The 25681-nt window shown below is 43.9% G+C and overlaps 1 protein-coding gene across 1 annotated transcript; it reads left to right on the top strand.

Moving 5' to 3' along the window:
- Positions 1–18377: 18377 nt before the first annotated feature.
- KCNJ16 (potassium inwardly rectifying channel subfamily J member 16) lies at positions 18378–19667 on the top strand (the record flags this gene model as incomplete). Its single annotated transcript, XM_080356698.1, has 1 exon — positions 18378–19667. One exon carries the CDS (start codon positions 18378–18380, stop codon positions 19665–19667), a length of 1290 nt encoding a protein of 429 aa, XP_080212824.1.
- Positions 19668–25681: the final 6014 nt, after the last annotated feature.

The following is a 25681-nucleotide window of genomic DNA, read 5'->3' on the forward strand; positions in this document are numbered from 1 at the left end:
CAATATGTGAAAATCCCGGATCTATTACATTAGTTGTATTGATCCATAGTCAGTTGAAAGCCATGGGTGTCTCGTCATTGGCATTTTGGATTAAGTTTCTACATTATGACACATGTTCCTTCCTTTTTTTTTTTTTTTAAAGGGAGTGTAACTAATTGAGTGTATTAAACCAAGGTTGTATGCAATTTTCCAACGTTTCTGATGCTGTAATAAGCTGCGCTTTGAGGGTTCATTAATAGACTGCTGCTAGTTAAACAGGAAAAACAAGAAATCTGACCTCACTGTAGTATTTAAGTGCATTTATTGACCGATTTTAAGCTGTTATAGCAAGTTTGTTTGCTAAGGGCTGTGGGCCCCTTAGCTCCTGGGGTGGACAATGACCAGCCACACAAGTCTGTGGCACGTTCCAGGCTTGGATCAGGGGTTTGGGCTGGCTCTGAGCTGGAGGCTGGGACATTCTCCCTTGGTGCTGCTCAGCTTCCCTCCTCCTCCCAGAGCCCTTGTGGGGTCTGTACGCCAGAGGGAAAGTGGGAGTGTTGGACCAGGCATCTTTTAGTTCTTTGCTCTTTGGTGTTGCAGGTAACAGTGTTCAATAAAGAGAATAAACCCCTTTGGACCTGCCCTGCCTCCTGAAGGATTCTGCATGTTGCAAATCTTTGGAAAGATCTGGATCTCCAGCCTCGTAACGCTGAGGAGGGAGGACTGAGAAGACCGTTATATATCAGTGCCAAGGCAAGTTATGGCTGCATCTCTCTGCTAGTAAATCTACCTTTGATACCGTGATGCTGAGATTGGCACGCACTTAAGGCTAATACATTCTTATCCCTATCCCATCTGTATTAGAAATTAAGGCAGAAACATGAAGACCGTTACCACGCTGTAACCTTAAGAACAGTTTCTCACTTCATAGCAGCACTCAGCAGGCACTGGTGCGTTCAGCCATGATTCATTAGCGCTGAACTTTGGTGCTGGCCTTGGCCGGTTTTGTCTGGATTCAGTTAAAGTTAACTTGTTCCACTGGCAGGAAGGATTGCTGAGCGGTTGTGTTATCTCTCTGGAAATCTTAAGTAGGAAGCTGAACACGATTGAGAACAGTTGCTTGATAGAGGAGACAGAAAATGCGTTCTGCAGGAGACAGGAGGGATGGAAGTCGGTCCTGGACCAGACGGACACGGCCCTCCCTGGCGGAGGAGAAACCCAAGAAGCTGAGCTAGCAAGAGGTGGAACTAGACATTACTGTATATGGTTTCAAACTGAATTTGTGTGATGCCCCTTGAATTCACTTCTAATCTAGGTCACCATAATGTTAAACTAAATCGGCTGCTCTTTTGGCAAAAGTTTTGGCACGCTCAGGGCTTTGCGGAGCTGTTGCTTATCGGCATTCTGAATACCGTAATGCCAGCCGTAGTGACGCAGGTAAATGAAGTCTCTGAAACTTCATTGTTATAAACCAGCTGCAAATCTGACCCAGAGGAGATACGGATTCTATTCAAGGAGTCTGCAATGCAAATTTATGCAGATGATTCTCATTAGTCTACTGTATGTTTGCTTGAAACAGCGGGGTAGGGAAGAGACAGCTACTCTGTAGAGAATAGGCCATAGAAATTGCCGATTTGTGCCCAAACTGCCATCTTAGGAAAAGTATTAGTGCACAAAAGATGCTTGCCTCTCAATTCTTTTGATAGATTGCAGAAAAGTAGAAGTGTAAAGGCTGTTTCATCACCAGCCACCACCCCCTTGGCTCCCATCTCGTGGCATTTATTAACAAATATTTCTGCCCACGAGTCCCCAGAAGCAAGGCTCTGTGGCCAGGTGTGCACAGAACCAGGAGCAGGCAGGGTTCTTCTGTCACAGCCCTAATCTGAGGACCACATTGATACACTCAGGGTAAGATCACTGCCTGCATCTTGCGTTTCACTTTGTAGTAGCAGGAGTTCCCAGGAATGCATTTGTCTGGGTGAGCCAGAACACCTGGGAAAGCCTGTGCAAGCACAACTGATAGTATTGCTCTGTACTGCATGCACGTCTTTTTACACTGACCTCATTTTTGTGGCCTGCTAAAGATCTCTCCCAGCTCTCTGGGATTACTATCACATTTCAGGTGACAGTGACAGCAGGTGAGCTGGTTTCTATGCAACCGAGGCAGAGGATGGAGTAGAACAGGAGTTGAAAATAACCTGCATTCTGCTGCGAGCACAGGCGGGTTAGCAGCAGCAGAGGCTTCTGGGAGAAAAATGAGGACTTCAGACATCTACTGGTGGCTTTTATTATACACAGTGGTGGTGGGATGCAGGATAAAATGCAGGGCCCAAAGATACCTGTGCTGCATGCAAAAATCCCTTTCCACTTTTACAAAGATCCTCTTGTCCAGGCTGCCTTAAAGGGGCTGTAGTTGTTGGATCAGTTATCAGAGAAACGCTAAAGGTTTGGGGTCAAATTAGTTTCTGCTGTAAATCCTCTGGTTGCTTCATATTTACTGCAAAGTAAACCTTGAGCCTTTTTGAGAGAAAAAAAAGGGGGGGTGGAACTGCTGGGCTCCCAAATGTAGCATATTTCTCATCAGTTCTCATGTGCTGAAAGGATGGGATTTTCTGTGAACTTTTCCCAAACAGTCTTGCACTTTTTTTTTCTCGTTGAGAGGGGGTGGAGTTGTGCCTAAAAAAACAAACCCAACCTGTCGTTCTCAGCTCTGCCAACCTGTCAGTCCAGCCATGCAAGAGAGGGAGAGAGGCAGAGGAAAAGAAAGGAGGGAGTGAAGCAGAGGTTCTTTCAGATCTCAGCAGACATTAAGGTAAAGCCCATTTCTCATTTCCTTAATTACGCCTGCCTCTCTGTGTGTACATGAAAACAGAAATTCTGTTACCTTAGAGAGTTTTAAACGAACTAAACAACGTGTATGGGAATAAACCGTGTATCTTGTTCAACTGCAAGTGTGTTTTGCCTGTAAACTGGCAGCTCGTTAGTTGTTGTTTGGAAACACAGCTTCTCTCACTGAAATTCAGGAGGAGAGTTTGTGTTCATTTCAATATTAAAAAGAGGCAGAGCTGCAGTGCTTGTGTGAATAAATGTTTGGGAAGGATATTAAGCTGTGTATTTCAGGGCTGAAGCCAGCCTCTGATTACTGAAGATCAGGATAAGAACTTGTTAGAGGAGGGAAATTCCTCCAAAGTTGCCTGTTGCAGGGTCTTACACCTTCTGGAGCATTTGGTATGAGCCACTGGTGGAGACAGGATATGAGACCAGACAAACTGTGGAGTCTGATCCAGTTTGGCAGTTCCTCCATTCCTGTCTGTCCATTTCTGGTGGGGTTTATTCCACTTGTCATTACCAGAGGAGGAACAAAGGTAAGGTGCAGCACAACTACCCGCATGAATTCTTGAGTGAGGAGGGCAGACCAGCAGAGGCACTTTCAGCTCATACCAGAGGAAATTGAAGGTTACAGACTGTGAGAAATGTTGGCTGAAATGAGGGTGAGTCAGAAGAATCATTCTGCCCCAGAACGTGCCTTGTGAGTCTGGTCTGGGCAACCAGTTTGTTAGAATGATTGTAATAGAGGGAGCCTAGTAGCGAAGGCCTGAAATACAAGAAAGGACACGATTTTGTTACATCTGAATATCTGTGCCTGAGGACCTGTGTGAATGTGTACTTGTGCACAAACACATATAAGGAGTCTGCTGAGAGATTCTGACCTCTAGTATGCCATGGAAATCCACAAACAAAGGTAAGAAAGGAACAATTATGTTAATCCACCTTAGAGGTCCCCCTATTTCTATATTTCTGAATCCATTTTAAACTGTCCTGAAGACTCTGTAATGTCTTTCCAAGTAGGTTGAGGCTCTAGGAAGGTCACGTAGAAGGTCAACAGGTAGACAGGTTTTCCTTGCTGTACATTTAGGGTTTTCATGCCTCCTGCCAAGGTGTGCTGGAGATCACCTGTCTAGTAATACTAACCTGACAAAACAAGTTGGAAGGTGGCAGAGAAAGACAACACAGTCGTCACGTTACTCAGTGCATGGGTTGCAATGCCCTTGCCAGGGGTTTGGTTACACACATACTGGCCACTGTGTCTTCCTTGTTGTTAAACTTCCTCAAATACTTACGCCCGTGCCGTAGTTTCGGATGGAAGCAGCGGCCACAGCAGAGCTCTGAGCCCGGGAAGAAGACAGAGGTGATAAAGGGTAGAGAGGGGTGGTCTGGGAGGTCGTCTGTCCATACAACCGTTCCTATAAAAAAGCTTGAATTACATCACTTTCCTTTCTTCTGGTAGCGTGGTCTCCTGGGAGCATTGAGCTGGTGTTTCTTATTACCCCTGACTCATTCCCTGTGGGGATGCTGATACAGAGTGAGACTATAAGCTTTTAATACACAAAATAAATTATTTGCTAGAGAGTGTTTTTTGTATTATTATAAGCTTTCCTGCCAGAACCAGAATGGAGAGGGAAGTGCTTTTTCAAGTGACCATGGGAGCTGGAGAAGAGGAAGTAAATGCTTCAGTTTTGATGGGGATAAACATTCCTACTGCTAGTTACAGTAACACAAATTAGTCACCGAAAGAAGGAAAGGAAGAAAATTCTTCAGCTTTCATGATCTGCAGAGACTTCACTAACCTTAGCACTTCTACATCTTTCCTTTTCTTTACATGATTTAAAGCAATACAAAGTAGTCTTGGGGCATCTACACAACACATTCTGTAATGCTGATGGGCATTTCTGAAACGGGGGCAAACATTCTGGTGCACTTGTTTCATTGCTGCTTTTGAAAAGGTGTGAATGTCCTGACTGGTGCTACTAAGTCAGCCAAGCTCCCTGGAGATCAGACAATTGATCTATGTACTGTCAAACACCAGATTACGGTACATGTTGATAAATGGTTCAGCACTGCTGAGCAAATGTCACTTGATCAATGAGAGTTAACCAGCTGCAAACTCACTAAATTCAGGCAATGTCCAGGCAATCCATATTTTAGACTGGCTTCATTAATGTAGCTGTAACAACTCCGCACCGCAACAGGAGGGAAGAAATGTCAGAAATACAAGTCAAGTTCTCAAGATTTCTATATCTGTCATTCTGGAGTCAGAAAAAGCAGGGACTGATGCATTGGTAATTTGTTTTCTAAAGAAACTAAGAAATAAGCTTTTGCAAAGGAAGTGTTACCAGACTAAAAAGTTGAAATCTGAGAAATCCTTCTGCCAGAAGAGGGTCTGAGTGGTTCTTGGAAATATCCGCTGGAAAAGAAAGTTTCTGCCTTTCAACAGGCCGCTGCTAATTCACCTCTCTCGTGTTCTCCGATGTGAATAATAGGCTCTAGACTGGCTGATGGCTTGTCCTTCTTTCTTTCTTTCATTAGTTACCTTTCTTGCCTGATACTCTATTCTCACCATGAGCTTTTGGTGAGAAGGTTTGGTAACAGAACATCAATTTCCAGTAACCTATTGTGCAATTAAAATGCCACAGGAGAAATACAAAGAAGCCAAACAACCAAAACCAAAACCAGCCTCAGGTTTCTTCTCTGTTTGCTTTTTTGAATTGGGATAAGAGCTTGATTTGATTCTTCATCTTTTCATCTGGTGTTGTAAAAGCAGGTCAGTTGTCCGTCCTGCCTGGCAGGCAGCAATGCTGTAACCCAAGAAGCCGTCGTGCTGCTTTTCACAAGGAACTGTTCATTTTTTGGAGTTTGCACTCAGATAGTAGCGCTGCTTCCTCCTTTTAAAGCAGTTAAATTTGTGTTTTGAGAGTGCAGACAGGGAAGAATATGCGTCAGCTCCTCAAATGTTATTTGTGGTGACACGCTGGATCGGAGAACTGGAAGAGTGGGGAGTGTTTCAGCCCTTCGCTTCCTGTGGAAAGATTCAGCTGAGGAAGCATTGAATTTTTGGTTTCTCTCTGCTGTCAACATGGCAGAGGGTAGTAGGTCAATACCAGCCTGAGAAGTTCTAAGAACTGACATTTGATAAAAATCAACAGTCCGAGAAGCAAACTGAATAGAGGCAATTTCAATGGACAACCATTTTTCAGACGAGTTCTCCTGCACCCCAAAGGAAAACCACACACTAGGTGGTGTGAAATGTAGACTCAGCTGGGTAAGAGAGTAAAACTAGCTGGAGATTTTCCACGTATAAGAACTAAAGGCATCTCCATTCCTGAGGCAACTTCGAACACGAAGGATCGCCGGGTCTTTTTAAAATGTTCTCTCTCAAACTATTTTCAGTTGGCACCCAATTCTGTGCACACCAAGGTGAGGGCATTGACTCTGTGTTGCAGGACCAGCATCACCAGTTGTTTCTTTGCAAAGCTGCATCCCGGCAGGGATCAGACCCAAAGAAACTTTACCGGCCTGATTTCTGACATGACCAGGTGGCCCAATTTGCTGTCCAAGAGATGCTGATCCTGAGCAGCTATGGGAGAAAAAGCGCATTTTCTAACTGGCGTTTTCCCACTCAAAGATAGCTCAAATGAAGACAAATCTGAGCCACGGAGATATTCATTTAATACATATAAAAGTAGATGCCATAAAACACAGCCTACTTTCCACCAGAAATCTCAGTAGGGAGATTAAAAATGTCTATTTCCACTCACAAGCCTTAACCAGCTGTTTGACTGCTAATGAAAATCCTTTTAGTTTTCCAAAACTAAGTAAGAACTCTTTCCAGGAGTGGCCTGTGGTGAGATTCCTACTGTACTCTTGCTTGTGATAAGCTAAAAATATTAATTTCTTCATTGCATTTTGTCACCACAGCGAGCTATTCCCCAAAAGAGCGAGGCAATTGATGCCTCATGCAAAAAACCCTCAAACAACTTCTATAAGTTTCTGTTATTCAGGTCTCAGAAAGATTTGATTTAGACTGTTTCAGTAGGAATAAATAATTAGTGCTTCGCTTTATCTACGTGAGTCTGTTCAAGCCCAGTTAAACGATTGGTGCAGCCGAGTTTTGGGTTGAGGTGCAGTTTCCCTGGTAACAATCAAGAGTGAAATCAGAACCTTTTGAACCGCCAGTGGAATGTGGTTCTACTTGGATGACAATAGGTCACAGCATTTTAATGGGTAAAAACGTAATCCAGTACAATAAGATTTATTGCCACTATGTCATCAGATTGACACTATTCCTGCAAATTCTTTAGCTTGTGACAGACTTCAATTGAAATCTGTTTAGTGGAAAAACTTGTAAAATGCCATTAATCATTTTGTTTTCCAAATCAACCAAAGAGTCTGTGTGTCTCAGGGGGTTAGAAAGAAAATCTTCCAAGCGAGTGAAATTCAACCTCTCTGCACAAAGCCCTAATGAAGGGCTGTTCTGGACACAATAAATGGTTCTAAGAACTAAAGGTTCATTTCTGCAGGGTGCTGAGTGCTCTGGTCCAAGTCTATTGGAGAACTTCCGCACTTGCTTAATTTTACACTAACAAAATAGTTTCCAGTGATTTCTAGGACGGTTATTCATGCTCTTAAACCTGATTGTATTTGCTGACAGACAAGACCTTGCAGGATTAAGTCCTAAACCAACACTGCAAGAAAAGATTCCCTGTTCCGTACAGCAAGGGCATGGGGCAATATTTCATCCCTTCTGCTGACAATTTTCCAACTTCTGCAATAACAAGCCTTTTATTCTGAAAGATCCCGAAGTGCTGTCTAAGCTAATAAAACGCAGCCACAGATCGGAGCAACACCGCGAAAGATCAGGACAGGAGAATGTGCCGCCTGCAGTTTGGAGGAGATGGCAGGTTAGGGTGCTCAAGTCTGCCCCGAAGCCAAAAATGTGGACGACTTGACATCCTTTGGGGTGGCAGTAAGGGACCTCTGTCACACACACACCTCGAGAGCCATCTGCTTTGGTGACAAGATAGCAGAAATGACCCTTAACGTTCATTGTTGGTGGGTACCTTGTTGAAACTTGTACCAATTTTCTTTGCAAGTAGATGGATGTCATTCCCATTCATTTTCCTTTAATATGAAAAGCAGATTCTCCTGGATCGTGTGCCTGGTACCGCGCGTATCCTTTCATTGTTGATAGGAGGCTTTGACAACAATAAAACTTCAAGCTAGCAAGTTTTCCTCTCTTTGGAATGATTATGTAGTTATGAAGAACAATTGAGCCAGACAATGACACAACCTGTTTCTTGTCTTCCTCAATGGGAAATGGGCTTTGAGTTTTGTGAGGATGTTCATAAACAGCCAAGAGTGTGTAAGGCAAAGAATGACCTCAAAGCTGAGTTTTACACAGGAGAACAAAGGGATCTCAAGTCCTGATTTGAAAAACACCCGAAGACCAAACCAATGGCCTAATATCATAATTATCAACAAGCGTCATAATGTTGCTGGAACCTACTGGCCGCTTCTGCCTTTAAACACAAGTAAACACAAGCTCCTCTCCTAATTGCTCTGCAGCTGTCAAGCTTCGTCAAGGCTGTTTGTGCTGGCAGTAGCTGGAGATAACTTCATCTACCGAGCATTCATGTGGACTGGAGATGCATCCTTGCTTCTTTCCGCGGGATGTTTTGTGACATTATTGTTTTCACATTGCTTTCCCTTTGTTACAGTACTTCTGGCTCCCTTCCAGAACCTTTTCGGTTACTTTTTAGCCTCCTTAAGCTGGACTTTCTCTCTTGAGCGTAATCAGCATTGCAGTTGCTCCCGGCCTAAGACACCCTTGCTTTTTCTGTGGGAAACACCACTTGGTGTTTTTCACAGGCTTCATTCCCAGAAGATCTTTTTGGGATGAAGTGAATACAGCTTAGCACTACACAGAATGTTCCTGAGGAAGAATGCCACCGATCCAAGCTCATGTGATCCGGAGCTTGTCAGGCCTTGAGAGCGATTTGAGGTTTAATTAATCACCTACAGATTTGGGTGACTTCTGAGTGACTCTGGCTTTGTGGCAGGAGAAAGTGATGCTTTTACAAAAACAGGAGTGAAAATGTCCCAGGGAAAATATAGGATGAAATATCTCCCACTTAGGCTGGGTATATCACTTTGGAACTTAATTTTTTTGGCCAATCACTTACCTAATTCAGAGTGGATTGGGTGACAATGAAAGTAAGAGCAATTCTGTTCAGGCACGCTGCTGTCTCCAATGACAGCACCCCTGGAAAGTTAATATCTACTAAACAAGAGAGACATTTATTTCCCAGGTCCACAGCACCTATGAAGAAAAACAGCTAAGTTGTTTCTCCAAACAATCTTTGGGAATTGCTTTGGCAATAAAATCAACTCCACTGTAGTTCAGATATCTTTTTGAGTGAGTGTTGACATCTGTAACACAGCAGATTTTCATTTGATGTGTTTTTGTTAACATCGTCCTGATAAGATCTGCTCGCTTGTTCGCTGTGTTTGCCTTTGAGAAGTGAAACAGGGAGAGCGCAGCTGGCTGAGCAGCTTCATGACAAACGTCTTGAAATGAGCCGAACCTCCCGTAAGTGGCTCATTCGGGCAAGAGGTTCTGCTGAGGGAAAATCTCCAACACAAAGATCAGCTGTGGAGGCCAGACCGTGGGCACTGAAAAGAATGTATTGACTTACCCTGAGACAACTGGGGGATCTGCTGATTGAATAAATTCATTACGATGGCATCGAGAAACCAGTTCGTTGCATTCCTGCAGTGATTCACTGTAAAGCCTTCAACAAGTATTTTACCTCTCTGCCTCCAGTCTCAGGAAGATTTTGAAGCAGGCTTATGTTCATTCTTATTATGTACTTATAGTTAAGCATATGCACAGATGCTTTTCTTAAATTTGAACCCAATGGTGGGAGAGAAGAGATGAGCTTTAAGAGGAGATTCTGCTTTTTTTCATATTTCTTAGAATACTAATCGCTGTGTCCAGATCTCACTCAGGTGGTCAGGAATAAGCTGTGGGACAGTTGCAAGAGACTGAAGAAGAGTTTATGCAACCCGCACACTGAGATAAAAATAAAACTCTTAAATGTATGGTCCAAACACACACACGATTTTCCAGTTCCACGTTATTTTAATTATCTGACTTGCAAAACACCAACATACTGTAAATTAGACCGCTGAGCTTGGGAAGAGAACGACAGCTGAAAACAAGAGTGGCCAACATCATGCTGTGCGTAAGTCCTGAAAAAACAACCGCAGCGTTTCAGAATAACCTGCCTTTCCAGAGGAGCCGCAGCCGTGCCCAGGCTCACGAGGATCCCCGTGCGGAGATTCAGCCGTCTGCTCTGCAAGGTTGGAAGTCATCTCTGAAAGAAGCAGCCCATTCCCAAATTTCCTGTAGGCTCCGGTGGAGTTAAGTAGCAATATGGAAAGTCAGCATTCTGCCAAAGTCTGTGAACCGAAGCAAATGAAGATTTTTTAAAGCCCGTGTTCCTTAGAAAGTATTGCTGTGATTCCAGCAAGCCCAGCCAGCTCTGAAGATTGGGGATGGATCCTGCCCACGCTGATACTGAGAAACCCAACAGCTCCATCTGATCCAAACCCAGAAATCAAAGACAAGCCCTTCACTGACTTCAGTAGGGTTTGGATCAGGCCTCTGATCTCTGAAACCATTTAATAGATTTCACAGGCTTTTAAAAAGATGTGACATGTATAGCCCAACAAATATGGCAGCGTGTTTTAGTTTGGATGAAGAACCTGAAACTGGAGATGCCCTGGAGGACTGGGGGCCTTGGCTGAGCAGCTCCGGTCATGGGAGCTACATGGGATCCTCCACCAGACCTGAGAGAAAATCATGTTTAGACATATCAGATGTATCTATATTCACAAATGAGAGCCATACAAAGCTGCTCAGAAGAGCAAGTAGTCGTTCTTGACCTTATTAATGGTTGATAAATGGACCTGTTGAAGCACAGGATTTGATGGCCTGGTTTCTCTGACTGCGTGTGTTAATGTCAGTCACAGAAAACTCTGGTGCTTTTCCTAAAACAAAAAAGCATCAATACATTGTTTGACTTGATCCTTTGCTAATACTTATCTCAAACTTTTTGCTTTGGGAATCAGTCTGGAAAACATGAGACAGCAAATTTTTTGAGGTATTTCCTAAAAGATCAGGACATAGTAGATGTGATTCATTTTACGTATTTACATGTTTCATTTTGTTTGTTTGTTTTTTCCTTCTCCCTTTCATTTCTTAAAGAATGCAGCGTAAAATGATATTTTCACTGTTAGACCCTACTTCAGTTTTGGAAAATGTAAAGTCTTTGGTGACTTAATTGGCATTTGAGATATTTTATTAAGTGGACTGCAGCAGCTTCTGGGTATTGTGGAATTCCTGCTGAGGTCAGTAGCCCAAAGTTGAGGTCGGCAGAAACTTGTAAGTGTTCCCGTTTGACCTTAGAAGTTAATAACTGCTGTCAAGCTACATCTTAGGAAACTTTCTGCTGGGGTAGAGGAAAAAAGAAAATCAGAGATGCTCAGGCTTCCTACTCACATCTTACTTCTCTCATCTGTTGAACAGAGCTCACTCACGCTGTTAACTTTGGGTTCTGTTTTATTCTATTCTGTTCCGTATATGAAATACAATAGCGAGTCGTCTGATCCAAACTCCGCCGACACCAGCACAGGGCGTTCCATTGTCGGAGCCGCAGCCTTTGGAGCTGGCAGGATTCAGACTTGCAGAGGCAATGTAAGGCGGTCTCTGATCTTCACATAACCCTTTGGGGAAAGCCACGTAAGTTTTCCCTCTCTGAGCTGTTTTTTGCAACGTGTGCACACACAGGGAGACACAGAACCGGGGAGCACTGGGGTACGTGGGACAGCAGGAGCTTGCTGGGGTGCCCCAAAAGAACAGCCCTTTATCTCCTCACCTTTCTTATTCTACTGACATAGTGGAATAAAGAGCGCAAGTGGGAAGACAGTCATTCCACATTCTTATGTCGCAGGGCCTTTCCCTGGATATTTGGTTTAGAGTGTACTCCAGAAAACAGGAAAAAAAGGAGTACGCGTTCTGCCTCAGGAAGCAGAACTGCACAGCGTGACGTAAAGGAAACGGCTCCCGAGACTAGAAGAACCCTTTTAGAATATCAGCTCTTGCCCACCCCCAAAATCTTACATTTTTAATAATCTGTTGTGTTTTGAGAAGAGATATAACAGCACTGAATTGCGGCAAAAACAGAGCCGAGGGTGTTGGCTCTGTTAAACGAAAGTGGTCAGCATTATCTAATCTGATTCTATCATTGTTCATGACCTGCCACTTACCTATTGTTTAATACATTATTATATTACATCATGTCTATTAAGAGCTGCAACAAACTGTTCTACTGTTCCCTGCCAGCCAGATCTGGTGGAAAAGTTCCTTGAAGAATTTTTCTGTGCCTCCGTAGGCTGAATGTAACCCCTAAGGTTCAATGTGGGGAGAAATCCCGCTGCACACATCCATCTGCAGAACTATTGACATGAACCTGCGCTGAGCGTCGCTGCAGCCGTCAGTGTGTCAGGGGAGGAGGAAACGATGATTAGCGCTAACACTTGCGTTCGATTGCCTCACAGCCAACTTGTGTTTAAACCCGGGGGATTCCACCTGCTCAAGTGCAGAATAGGTTGGCTACTGGTTTCCAAAGGGAGAAGACTGGTTATAAAATGCGTCTTTTCAGCTGTTCTGTGTCTGTGTGTCTGGTAGATTTTCAGGTGTAGGATGTGCACCAGATATACCATTTTTAAGAATTGAGGCTACAGGGGCTTGAGCAGAGTCAGAGACTCTTTGGTCCTACCAGCTCAATGCCACAATGCAAAGGGCTCGGAGCTGATGGGCAGAGAACGGGAAGGAGGAATTTTCTGGCAGGAGGGGAAGACAGTGGCCGCGGGTGGATCCAGCAGCTCCATCCAGGTGTGGGTGGTGCTGGACACACACCAGACTCACCTGGGAGGGCTGGCTCAGGTGTTTCTATGGTCGTTCTGCCCCCTGGGACAGCAGCTGCTGAGAGACAAGGGTTAAAAAGAGGAGGAGAGTCCTGAGAGTCAACAGTTGGAGGTTTCGCCTCTGCCAAATTGTCTGAGACAAAGAATGGCAGGGAGGCCCGACATCAGGAGTTTCAAGTTGCCAGCACTTTCCATTTCTCATGGTATTTCAGTGTTTCCACTGCTTGTTCCTGGCTAAAACCAAGCAGTGCATACAGTGCAAATAAATTAAAATAGACGTTTGCAGCTTTGTACAGATTTGGGGAGCTGCTCGGAGTGGTGAGCAGGGGGCTGGGTCACTTAAACCTGTCCTGTGGCTCTGAAATGGGGAACCAGCCTTCAGCAAGGAGCAATTTGAAAGCCTGTCATCTCAAACTTAAGGGGCCAAACTGATTTCCTTTTTTTTGGGTTTGTTTTAAGGAGATCTGGTTTCACTTAGATGAATTAAATGTCAATATATCTGTTGCTGTTGTTTCAGTGTAGATTACAGCACCGTTGCATGACTCTGTGCAAAAATCTCCTTTTCCTCCAGCTCTGAGCTAAGCCTATTCAAAGTTTTATTTCTGTATTTGCAATCTTCTCTTTTGCTGCTGCAAGACCTGCACACGCACGGGGATGGAGAGGAAAGTGCTCCGTGCATGGTGACCCCTGCAGAACTGAGTCCCAGTGCAGCCCTACCAAGCTCTGCTGTTCTCTGACATCTAAGCTCAAGTGATCTGAACAACGAAGCTTTTCTTTTAAGGGGCAAACTGAGCCATTTAAAAACTTTGCTGCGATGCCTTTAAAGATATTACTGTGCGTGTAAGAAAGTTCTGTGACTGAAGTTCCTGACTGGGCTTTGTTAGGTCCTTTTGCAAAGAAGAATTAAAGGAAAGAAGGAAGGGAAGAAAGAAGGAAGAGTCTCAATGCTGTCCTATAATAGACTTAATTAGATTTTGTGGGTAGTGTTTGGTTTCGTTTTTTTTAAGGAACAAGTATTTGATTCAGTTCCAAAGCAGCTCAAAAGGTTCCTACTTGTCACATTTCTGGTCTCGGAGCTGAACGTCTTCCAGGGTTACACAACAATGACTAAAACTGGAAACCTTTCAGACCATTTCCAGAATGAAGCAGGAAACTGAGGTGATTGCTAAACTGAGGCTGGAGAAATCCACTTCCATGTGTGTGGGGTTAGGGTGAGAGTACCCAATTTCATGGGGAGCTTTCAAGTTGTTTTCTTTTTGATTTAATCTCAGAACAGAATTATTCTGGAACCAAGATCTTCACATTGTTTTGCTTAATGTTTTACAAACAGGCTGTTGACTGAAGTTGTCACTGAACAAAAATTCACCCCTACTTGTTTACATAAGGGGAAAATGTAGTCATAAAATGGGTGTAGCAACAACTTGGTAGGTATTAGGTTAAGGTGCAATGTAGAGATTATCCTCATAAAACACTGAGCCCTACACTCAAAATACCAAGATTAAATTGACGATTACATTTAGTGGAACTCTTTAAAAGGCTGAACTCAGTGCTTAAGGCTCTTCGGTGTTGTTCTGGGCCAGCTGATGAAAATCAAGAGCTCAGGTTCCTCACATAGAGCTGCTCTATTCAAGAGGAACTAGATGCAGGTGATAAATACGATAAAAAGCCTTGTTTCTGCTAGTGTTTGCTCTGTGGTAGCTCTTTGCTGGATAGAAGTGTTTGGTTTGTTCCTCTTCTGTCACTGCACTGCTTTATGACCCTTGAAATACAGGAATTTCCTTACCTTTGTCCTATATCTAACTGGGGGGACACTTTCAAAGGTATGAACACAGGTCTCTGGAGCAGTTCTGTGTCTCCCTGTATCCAGCACAGTAAGATCCTAGCCTTGGCTTACATAATTAAAAATACACACTGATTTTCTGAACTCTGAATCTGATACATATACGCTTCAAAAGAACTTCTGAACCCTCTCCAAAATCATTGAGATTTCTCTATTCCTGCCATCCTGCCTGGCTTCACTGCTCCGTTTTTAGCTCTGATAAGTTCTTATTTGGGGAGGGAAATATGTTTTTAAGAATAGTTAGCAAAAGTACTGCAAATTTCAGCACAGCTCCTCCTCTGAACAGTTTGCAAGAGGAGGCTCATGATGTGTACAGACTTGCCCAGAAATAAAGGGAAAAACCACAGAAAGTAAAAGCAAGACACAAAAGGGCGACAGTTTGTGTGCGAGTGTTAGAGGAAGGTGAAAACACTTCTGGCAACATCTGAGAATCATTTGCAGCAACCAATTCATAAGCTTTAGTGAGTAGAGAATGTTTTTAAATCCTTCCCCCACCCCCTTTGTTAATCTTTACCAGGTAGCAGGACCTTTAATGTGATTCATATGGTTTTCGTAGGGGTGTGTAAAAGATTTCCATTTTGCAAAGGAAGAGTTTTGAAATGGCTCTTAAGATTTGAGTTGGTAAGTGTGGCAGTAAGTCTGTGGCCTTCTCCCCTTTAAAATTTGGTCGTCATAATAGTCTTCAGAATGTTCTGCGTGTCTGAGCAGAGCGAGCGATGAACATCTGGCTTCACAGCCTCGCCGCCTCTCGTTGGGAATAGGAAAAGCACGTGCCTGCTTAGAAGTGTCCCCATGAATGAAGTGCAGATTGTAATTCAGACTTACATAATTCCGAAACGTTGGCGGATGGTTTTTGAGACTTAAATGTTTTTTCTGAGCGACATCAGACAATGTAAAAGAGTTATTAATTATGATGCATGATTGTTATTGCACTCGAGAGACTGGAAGAGGTAGCCTGGAAAAGCGCAGATTTGGCTTTACCTTTAAGCACACCCCAAATACTGGGCAGCGTTTTGAGATGTTTTTGAGTGGCTGAGGAGGCTTTTTCCTAAGCCTTTCAAGCACATTTGGGATTTTAGGTCATCTGGGGCACGTCTCCACTGTGCGATGCCAAATGGCTCGGAGCAATCCAATTTTCAACACGACGGAGAAAGATTAACGCAGATCCTGAGAGCAACGTATGTCTGTTAGCATTCCCTGCACTGATTCTTTTTTTTACCTCGTCCAGCTTTACGGCTAGATTATTCGGCTGTGGTTTAGAAAGCTCTGTGTCACGTTCCCTTTCTTATTACAGACAGATTTCGGATTGTTTGGCAAAATCCAATCTAGCATCTTACTACGTGGCTTCATCTATACCAGTCAAAAACCCATCGCGGGCATCCGGGAGCATATAAATGTTGCTACAATCTGTACTTAGGAGAGACCCTGAGTAAAATCAGAGTTCTCGCGCAGGATCCGTCGCAGTCACAGTTGTGTCCTGTGTGTGACAGGCTACCGGAAAATCAGGGTTTTGCATGTGTGACAGTTCGGGATTCTTCCCAGCGCCAGCGCAATCCCAAGATGGTGCCAGCAAAACACCATTTCTGAAATATGATGATTTGCTGATGGCAAGAGCAGAGAGTGGAATCAACTCAGTAGCCTCTGATTCATGAACTGTTTAGTCCCTTGTAGAGTCCCAGGATGTTTGTGAGTGTTTTCACAGAGCTCTAGTTTGAATCAGTCAATAAGGAAAACAGTATAAGCTTAAATATGTTTTTTATTTAAGATTATATTGGCTCCTGATTACAATTTGCTTCATTTTCACACCTCACATTATGGGGTTCTTAAAAAAAAAAATAATAACTCAACAGTTTCCAGTTTTTGTTTGTTGTTAAATATGACTTATAAAATGTTAAGTCAAAAGTCTTCAATAGACTGGGCTACACTGTTTGTTTAAAGCTATGAGTAAAGCAAGTCATATGAATGTTTCCAAAGACTGTATTCCAAGAAGTATTTTTGGAAACATTAATGTTGTGTTTTTTAATGAAGGCCACATTCTGAGGCTACGACACCATATGTCACATCCATTTCTGTACCGAATTAAAAAAAAAAAAAAAGAAAAAAGAAATGGAAACTATGTTTGGCTTTTAAGTGTTTTTGGAATAGTGTCTTTGCATACTTGTCATTGTTCCTTGGATGGGAGCAGAGTTCTCGCTCTGTTAATCTAGTCCATCCAATATATATTACGCTCTGTGGGCCTGACCGTGAAGTGTGTGCAGTCACTTAAACTCAGGTGAAGTGAATGAAGAGCTGAGGGAAAGAAAACTACCACTTCTTTTTTAAAAACTCCTTTTCCATGAATCTGTTGGCTTCGTTGTGAACCTACAGCTGAACTTCTGTCAGCTGAAACCTGCCGAAAAATGAGAAAAGTAGTTGTCATTTTTCCACCGAAAGCTTAGAATTTTTGGAAGAATAATGACCGTTTTCCCTGCAAAATATTGGCTTTTCTCCTTCAGAAGTATCTATTGGAAGCATGGCATTTGGCAAAAGTTTGTGACGGTTCTCGCTGCGTCCCCTGTCCCTTCCGACTTGTCGCATTGGGTGTGTAAGCGGTTGGGATGTGGCAGAAGGAGCCGGAGATCTGCAGGAAAAAGCATTTGCCTTTTCCAGTGCCATATCCTACCAGTAATTCATGAGCATCCTGTAACTGATTACTTCAGCTGAGTCTTTCCTTTTTTATTGGATTCCAGTTGAGGAGGTCTCAGTTTCTACCATAAGTTCTTGTTATTAGTCGCTGAACGTATAGCCTGGCGCTCCGGGAGCTCATCTGGTTGCAATCTGCGCAGACATCCGAATTCACAGCGCTTCCTAAATTTGTGTCATCCACAAATTTTATTAACATACTGCATGTTTGTTTCAAACTCATTAATAAAAGTTTAAATACTTTCTGGCAGCTGGATTTTTTTGGGGGGTGTTGTTTTAAGGAGTGATTTGTGAGGCTTTCCAGGACCTCAGAGAGGTTTCTTTTTCACTTGAAATGTAAATACCTACAAATTGAACAAATATGTCTCTGTAGCACTAGCCCGGTAAAGTTCAGTTCCACGACCAGGTTTTTCTGGGCAATAGTCAAACACAAATAATGATGAATGATTGTGTGGTTGATCCATTTTCTGGTTAAAACACATTAGCACTGAACTTGCCTGCCTATGCTACTGAAGCTGATGTCTGAATGAGGGTGTTTTCCTAGACATTTCTTCTAATGGAGGAAAACAAACAAACACGCAGCAAACAAATCATTAAATACTTCAGATAAAGCTGACTTTAAGAGGGTTCGTGCCATTCGTCTGACCCTTCATGAGAGCCCGTTTGAATGCTACTTCACCAAGATATTAAAGAGATACTTACAGAGGGGTCACCACAAAGCCTTTTGATTTCTGGTTTCATCTACATACCAAATTTTAGGATTGATATGGACATTTCTAACTGGTTGAATTTCTAGCTGCCTCCTATTTCCAGGCCTCAGTTTTTGGGCTGTTTTGTGTAATGAACGTCAGAGTTCGTTCTCTTGGGAAAATTGCTCATGGCGGCCACAGAGTGAATGTATTTGGATTTGGTGTTACACAGTTCTGGCATAGGAAATTAAAGCAAAAATAAACTTTTTCTTTTATTTCATAGATTTCCAATGAGCAAAGAAAACAAGTAGCCCCTGGGACGGCCAGTGTGTTCTGTAAAGTGCTACCACGAGGCAGGTATGAGAAAGACGACTGAACACGGTGGTTGCTATAGGCCCGTAAAGACCCAGGGAAATAAGCTCAGTTACCGAGGCACTTGTAAAGAAAGCCCTGAAACGGGGATGAAAAGACCACAGAAGCGGTTTCTCCACAAGGATGGCAGCTGCAACGTGTACTTCAAACACATCTTTGGGGAATGGGAGAGCTACGTGGTGGACATTTTTACCACGCTGGTGGACATCAAGTGGCGCCATATGTTTGTGATATTCTCCTTGTCCTATGTTCTTTCGTGGTTGTTCTTTGGACTAGTCTTCTGGCTGATAGCAATGCAACACGGAGATTTACTCAATGATGATGAAATAACCCCTTGTGTTGCAAATGTCCATAGCTTCACAGGAGCTTTCCTGTTCTCCCTGGAAACCCAAACAACCATCGGTTATGGTTACCGCTGTGTCACAGAAGAGTGCTCTGTCGCAATCCTCATGGTTATCCTACAGTCGGTATTAAGCTGCATTATTGACACTTTCATCATCGGAGCAGCCTTGGCGAAAATGGCCACAGCTCGAAAAAGAGCTCAAACCATTCGTTTCAGCTATTACGCTGTAGTTGGCTTAAGGGATGATAAATTCTGCCTGATGTGGCGTATTGGTGATTTCCGACCAAACCACATGGTCGAGGGCTCTGTCCGAGCTCAGCTCCTGCGCTACAGGGAAGACAAGGAGGGGAGAATGACCATGGAATACAAGGACTTGAAGCTGCTGAATGACCAGATTATCCTTGTTACACCAGTGACAGTCGTACATGAAATTGATAGTGAGAGCCCCTTGTATGGTCTAGACCGGAAAGCTCTGGCCAAGGACAACTTTGAAATCTTGGTCACGTTTGTCTACACAGGTGATTCAACAGGAACTTCCCATCAGTCAAGAAGCTCATATGTCCCCAGAGAGATTCTTTGGGGCCATAGGTTTAATGATGTCTTGCATGTAAAGAAAAAATACTATAAGGTGGATTGCTTACAGTTTGAAGAAACCACAGAAGTTTACGCCCCTCACTGCAGTGCCATGCAACTGGATCGGAAGGAGCAAGAATGGAGCCAAATTGGGAAAACACGGGAAAAAGAAACAGAGACATCAGCACTGGAGGTCAAGACTTTTAATAAGAACCAGAAGTCATTTAGTGCGGTTGCTCTCATCACCAGTTGCAAAGATCCAGAAGACCCAGCGACAGCTGTCGATCAGCCTTCCGAAGAAGTTTCTTATCAGAAAGCAGCTGTGACCTTGAGTAGGCTATCAATAGAGTCCCAAATCTAGCTTTTTACAGCAATTAATATCGCTTCCAACAAATTCTCCCAGCGCAGCTTTTAGAATGTAAACAATGAACTCATATGCACAAGTATTTATATTGTAAACCTCGCTGACAGCGTGTACGGGGTAATACAGCGCTGAGCTGCTAGAAGGAGCTTCATTCTGCTTAACATGGGTATCAGTAACAGATAAAACCAGCGAATGTTTGCTTGACTAGACAGCTACTGCACTTGAGCAGACTTATTGTAAACTATTCCCCTGCAGGGACCAATGTTGGACGTACCCAGAGACAGACAGAGATCTGGGCAGGGAACAAAATGAAGGGAATGAAGTGTGCCCTCGAGGGCAGAGCTTTTCAGATTTATTTGGGAGGCCGGTTCCCAGTCCCTCCAGGAAGCTCCAAAACTCCTCCATCATCACAACAACCCGTTGTGCTTCGGTTCCGATTGCACCTCTCAGGGTGAAGTCCCCATCCTAGGGTCACATTGGTGGATCTATGGGGCTGTTCTCTGTAGGAGGGAGTGAAATTCCGGTTCCAAATCAGGTTGAGCCTCAGAGAGACGGTCACGTTTTTAGTGTGAGCTGTGCAATATTTTAAATCAAAATGTCTTTCATTTCAGAATGTCAGCCTTGCGTTTCTTTTGAGTATAGTATGCCTCTTTAGAAAGGCAAAGATCAATCTGAAGACCAGTGTGATTTTGTCAAAATGTAATATTTTTATTCATCTGAAATGACTGTGTAAAAATGATCTTTCACAGAGAAATTCAACATGCTCAGCTGTCAGCTCAGTTTGGAAAAGAGGAAAATGTCCATGTTTTGAGGTTGTCTGTGACGTGGAAGTTCCATACTCTGCACATCTCTGTCATTATTCAATAAGCAATATCTCATCATGCTTTTTTTCCCCCTGATGATTACAGTTCATTTGCATTGTGTTTAATTGTCATGCTAACATAAAAATAATTCTCTCTGAATGTGTGGTTGCCTTACAAGGGATTTATCTCACCTGACCTCGGCCATCAGGCAATTGTGTGGTTACTGGAACTGTTCTCCTGTCCTCACAGAGGAGTTCATCCTGTCTTCCTTGGGCATTTTAGGGAGCTGAAGGCAATCGGATGTGTTTATCCTGGAAATGTTCATCCCTCTCCATTTATTGTTGAAGGAGATGACTGTTGTGGAAACGCTGGCTAACTTTAGCCTGCTAAAATTAGGCCTGACGAGTCATTCACATCATCCTGACTAATCAGAAGTTTTTATGAGCTCATCACATTTAATGAAGAAAAATCACATGCTGAATCTTTTTTCCTGAAATATACTCCATATTGTAGTAGTGCTGCATTATGCCAATGTATCTTGCTTTTCTCTTTTGCTCACACTTATCCTTGGATATACGTGATCCCTTTAGGTAAAATGAAGCATATTAACAGGTCTGGGAGGAGGTGGCTATTCCAAAGTTCATTAATTAGCTTATTTTATATCCTGAATCATCAGCAGCATCCAGAACTGCAGAAGAAAACATCTTATTGTATCCTGGAAGTGAACACTGGCAGACATTGGAGAAATAGTCTGAAAAATGGGAAGGAATGTAGGAAAATGTGTAAGGGTCTCAGTACTTATGTGGTGTTGGAAAAATGGTATAAAATAGAATATAAGCTTCAAGACACATGAAGTAATCGTTCCACACTCCTCTGCCTTTGAAAGGTCTTGGTTGGGTTGCTTTATTTGGTGTTGGGCACTGCACTTTGGGGAAGACATGGAGCAATCTGAAGAATATCTGGAGATCTAGAAAACACATCAGCGAGGAAGCGGGGAAATAAGGTGTTTCAGTGCAGAGAAGGGTTAGGAAACACAGCAACAGTTCTCAAATAGAGCAACTGCAATTCAAGAGAGAGGGACAATCTGTTGCCTGTATCTGATGGGCAGGACAGGAAAACATGGTCACTTAGTGCTTACACATGTGGGGGTATTTGCTTAATTACTTAGGTAAAGCTACTCAGAGAGATGAGATACTACTGTGATGTGTAATCAAAGTCTCCACGGTATCTTCAAAAGGTGCCTATTTCAGGTGCTCTTTGTAAAAGAAGCTTTCCTTGTGAAGCTCGGCTGCCTTTCCCCTCCCGGCCATGTGCTGCGTGAGCCTCCCGCGCTCATGGAAATTCTTTCCTTGAAATGATTTTCCTGTAAGTGAAAGTACCAGGAGTCTGATTGAGCGTTTTGTCACATGCTTCTTGGTATAGATAGAGATAAATACGTGAGCATGTATAGTAATGTATGCTTTGGCATATAAGTCAACCACTAACTGATGAGGGTCAGGAAGAAACTTCTCTCCTGGGCATGTTAATTCATAACAGGCTACTCTACAATTTCTTCTACTTTTATCTGCAGCATCTGATACCAGCCAGTGCTGGAGCCAGGATACTGGTTGAACCACTGCTCTCAACCAGTCTGCCTTTTTCTGGGTTTCTCTGTTTGATATTTTAATTTCATTTATCACAGTATAGAAACTATGTACAGTAAAGCATGCATCGCATTTTTCTGAAGAAAGACACAGAAATAAAGAACATGCCTCTACCACACACCTTGTGAGAGCACATTGGACTTTTCTTCCCTTCAGCCGCGGTTTTAAGCTTCCATATCTTTTGCACTAAGAGGTCATGGAAAGATTTATAAGATGCAGAGTGGTCTTTTGACTTTAAGATATGCCAAATCACAAGCAAACCCACAAAGTTATAAGTATGTTCTGTTGAAGCTTCTTAGCATGAGCTCCGTTTGTTTGGAGGAACAAGCCAAGCAAAGCCCCGCTCAGACACCCCCATGTTTCTGTCCAAGCGTTGGGAGCTTGGACTCACCCTGTGACCTCCTCACCCCATGAAGGGTCTTTGGTGGCACCAGGTGGATGCGACAGGAGTGGACGGAGATGCAGAAGGGCTGTACAGCCACACAAAATGTGCAGGCTCCTTCCAAAACTACGTTTAGGTGAGGCCTAACTGCTCTTGGTAGAGCCAGTTCTTGCGTCCTTGCCTAGGAGAGGACTTGGGAAAGACTCTTGCAGGACCTTGCTGTGCAGCAGCTTTGGGTAAGTAAAAGGAAGGCTCTACCTCACCCGTCTGCTCTTTCTAGATGAGGATATTATTGGGTTTTTTTTAATTCATTATTGCAGAGCTGAGCAATGCAAAAGCAAACAAGACTATCTGAAACCCAAGAAAAGTAGTAACACCTGCATCCCCACAGCAGAAACTCAGCCCTAACCCTTGAGCCGTGCCTAACGACTGCATCAAAGTGCCCACCAGTCCAAAGTGAAGTGTCTGGCTGCAACCTGGGCTGTTCAGTGAGTTGGGAGCTGAAGCAAAACACAAGAACCCTCCTGATCTCCCAGGAATTTGCACATGGGCACAGGGGCTTCAGAGGGCCAGGGCACTGGGCTGACGATCAGCAGCCTCTTCCCAACCGCCAAGACGCGGCGATGGGTATTTTGGAGCTGGAAGCTGCTCACCCTGTTCCCCTCTTTTCCACGAAATTTACCAGACGAAGCAAAATTGTATTAATAACAACAAAAAGAAAAGACAAACCACTTTGCGTTGGACTCCTGCATCATGATTATAGCTGCATCTCGTTTATTTTCTCTTGGAAAGCAGCACTATTGTTCTGGGTCAAGACTAGTCTATGTCAAAGGGAATATAATAAGAGATTATTATATCATTTATTTTTCCAGATTTTTCTTACCACTGTTCATTAAGGCTGCTGGCATTTCCCTCCCAATTACCACGTATCATTTAGTGCATATTTTCAGTGAAGTGGATTTTCAGATGTGGGCATGATATATCCCTTTGTTTATCCCTTGTTTCTGTGCTGCCCACCTCACCCAGAGCATTAAGGTTACACAGTTAGTTCAGGAAAGAACAGGTACCTCTCTGGGTATCAGGAGTGTTTATGTGCGAAGGAAAAATTGCTCTCAAGGTTTTTTTAGCTCTTATCTTTGCTGGTTTTCAACTGGGAACCTGCAAACAGAAAGAGTTGGTGTCTTTGTGGTGGGCCCAAGAGGCCCTTTTTGGGAAGCATCTGACAACAAATCCGCTTCCAAGCAGACAAGAGGAAGCATGAGAGAAATGAAACAAAAATGAAACAAGGAGCAGTTACAATTTTAGTTGGGGCTGAAAACGGTGGATTGCTTAAAATCACAACACGCGAGCTGCTTAAAATCACAACACAGGAGCTGCTTCCAGAATGTAAAGCTTTTCTTGGGGTCAGTCCCCGTGGCTGAGGAGATGATGGAAGAATCAGGAAAACATCAGGCAAAACCGGTATGAAGTTGGATAATTCTGTTTCGGGCTCATGTTGCTCCCTAGAAAGCTCAGATTTTTTTTTTTGTGATATTAGAATCAGAATCATTTTGGTTGGAAGAGGCACTTCAGGTCATCGAGTCCAACTGTAACTTGACTCTACCGCTAAACCATGTCCCTAAGAGCCTCATCTATGTGTTTTATAAACCCCTCCAGGGATGGTGACTCCACTACTGCCCTGGGCAGCCTGTTCCAGTGCTTTATAACCCTTTCTGTGAAAAAAAGTTTCCTAATATCCAATCTGGCACAACCTGAGGCTGTTTCCTCTTGTCATATCACTTGCTATTGGGAAGACCAACACCCCCCATGCTACCACCTCTTTGCAGGTGGTTGCAGAGAGCGAGAAGCTCTCCTCTCAGCCTTCTTTTCTCCAGGCTCTATTGCCACCCATCAGGAGATGTTTCCTTCATGCTTCGCAATACAAAGTTACGTGGAACCATCAGAAACGCCCCAAAACTTCACACCCCCCCCCCCCGCGCCGGGTCACCGGCGGCGCCGCCGCGGGCCCTTGGGCGCCACCTGGCGGCCGCCGACGGAGCAGCCGCGCCGCCCCCCCGCGGCCCTTCCCCGCCTGTCCCCGCCGGGCTCCCCCGCTCCCCCCGGGCTCTGAGCGCCTGCCCGGGGGCACCTCGTTGGGAGAAAAGCGCCGTCAATGGCAGCGAACACCTGCGCTGAACCCCCGGCTCTGTTTCCCTATTGCACTGAGAATCACCATGATTTAGGATTTGTCCCCGGCGGTGCGTCCCCCCGGCCGTTTTTAAAAGCCGCGTAGAATGGTGGGGTTATAACCACGGCATAAGCGGGGAACCTGTTATCAGCAAATTCCCCGACCATCCCAGGCAAATTTGGGACCAAAAGCTGTGGCTTCCTATCCCTGCCTTCTTGGGCTCAGCAGAATAAATCAGGCTGAGAAAGTAAAAGATTTTGGTTTAAAAGTTGACCCGACATGTGCTCAGTCCAGCTGATTTATTCTATATCATTCCTCTTTATATATAGCAGCAAAAGCTGAGAGGTTGCTTGATTTGCCAGCTTAGGTATATATAGCCAGTCAAAACTGGCCACACTCCACTAGGAACTTTTCAAATAGGGCAATGATCTATTTGTGGCCAAAGATACTGACTTCGAGAGGTATCAGTGACAAGAAGCAAAAAGCCGCTTGTTTGTTTGGACCAGGGAACGTGTGTGCGTGTAGAAAGGCAATACTAACGTTTATTATGTAAAACTGCACACAGAAGGGCTCCAAAATAGAAATGCCTTAATAATTATCTCACATTCAGTGCCATGTCCACTTTCTGAGCGCGCATTTTCCATTGAACAGCTTCGTGCGTTCTCTCACGCATGGGAGTAGCTCCAATTAAACATCTGCTGAACCATCTATATCATCATCCTTCTTCACATCCTTTCTTCGGGCTCTCGGTGGTGTGGAGGAAGCTCCACAAGTGTCAGGCAGCTGCTCCGCTCCCACTACTGGGCATCGTGTGTTTGTTCCTTGCGTTTCCCCATCTTTGATCACGGGGTGTCTCTCCGACTCGCCTGACAGGGGAGGGACTATTTTGGGACTGATATTAGTTCAGCAGGATTCCTGCTTGGTCCAGGTGCCAAAAGGACCTGATGACCTATATGTGACTGTTGTACAAAACAGCGGTCGAGGAGACAGTCCCAAAGCCTCCCCAAAATCACCGC

Source organism: Nesoenas mayeri, assembly GCF_963082525.1.
Source record: "Nesoenas mayeri genome assembly, chromosome: 19".
In the NCBI taxonomy this organism is placed as follows: domain Eukaryota; kingdom Metazoa; phylum Chordata; class Aves; order Columbiformes; family Columbidae; genus Nesoenas; species Nesoenas mayeri.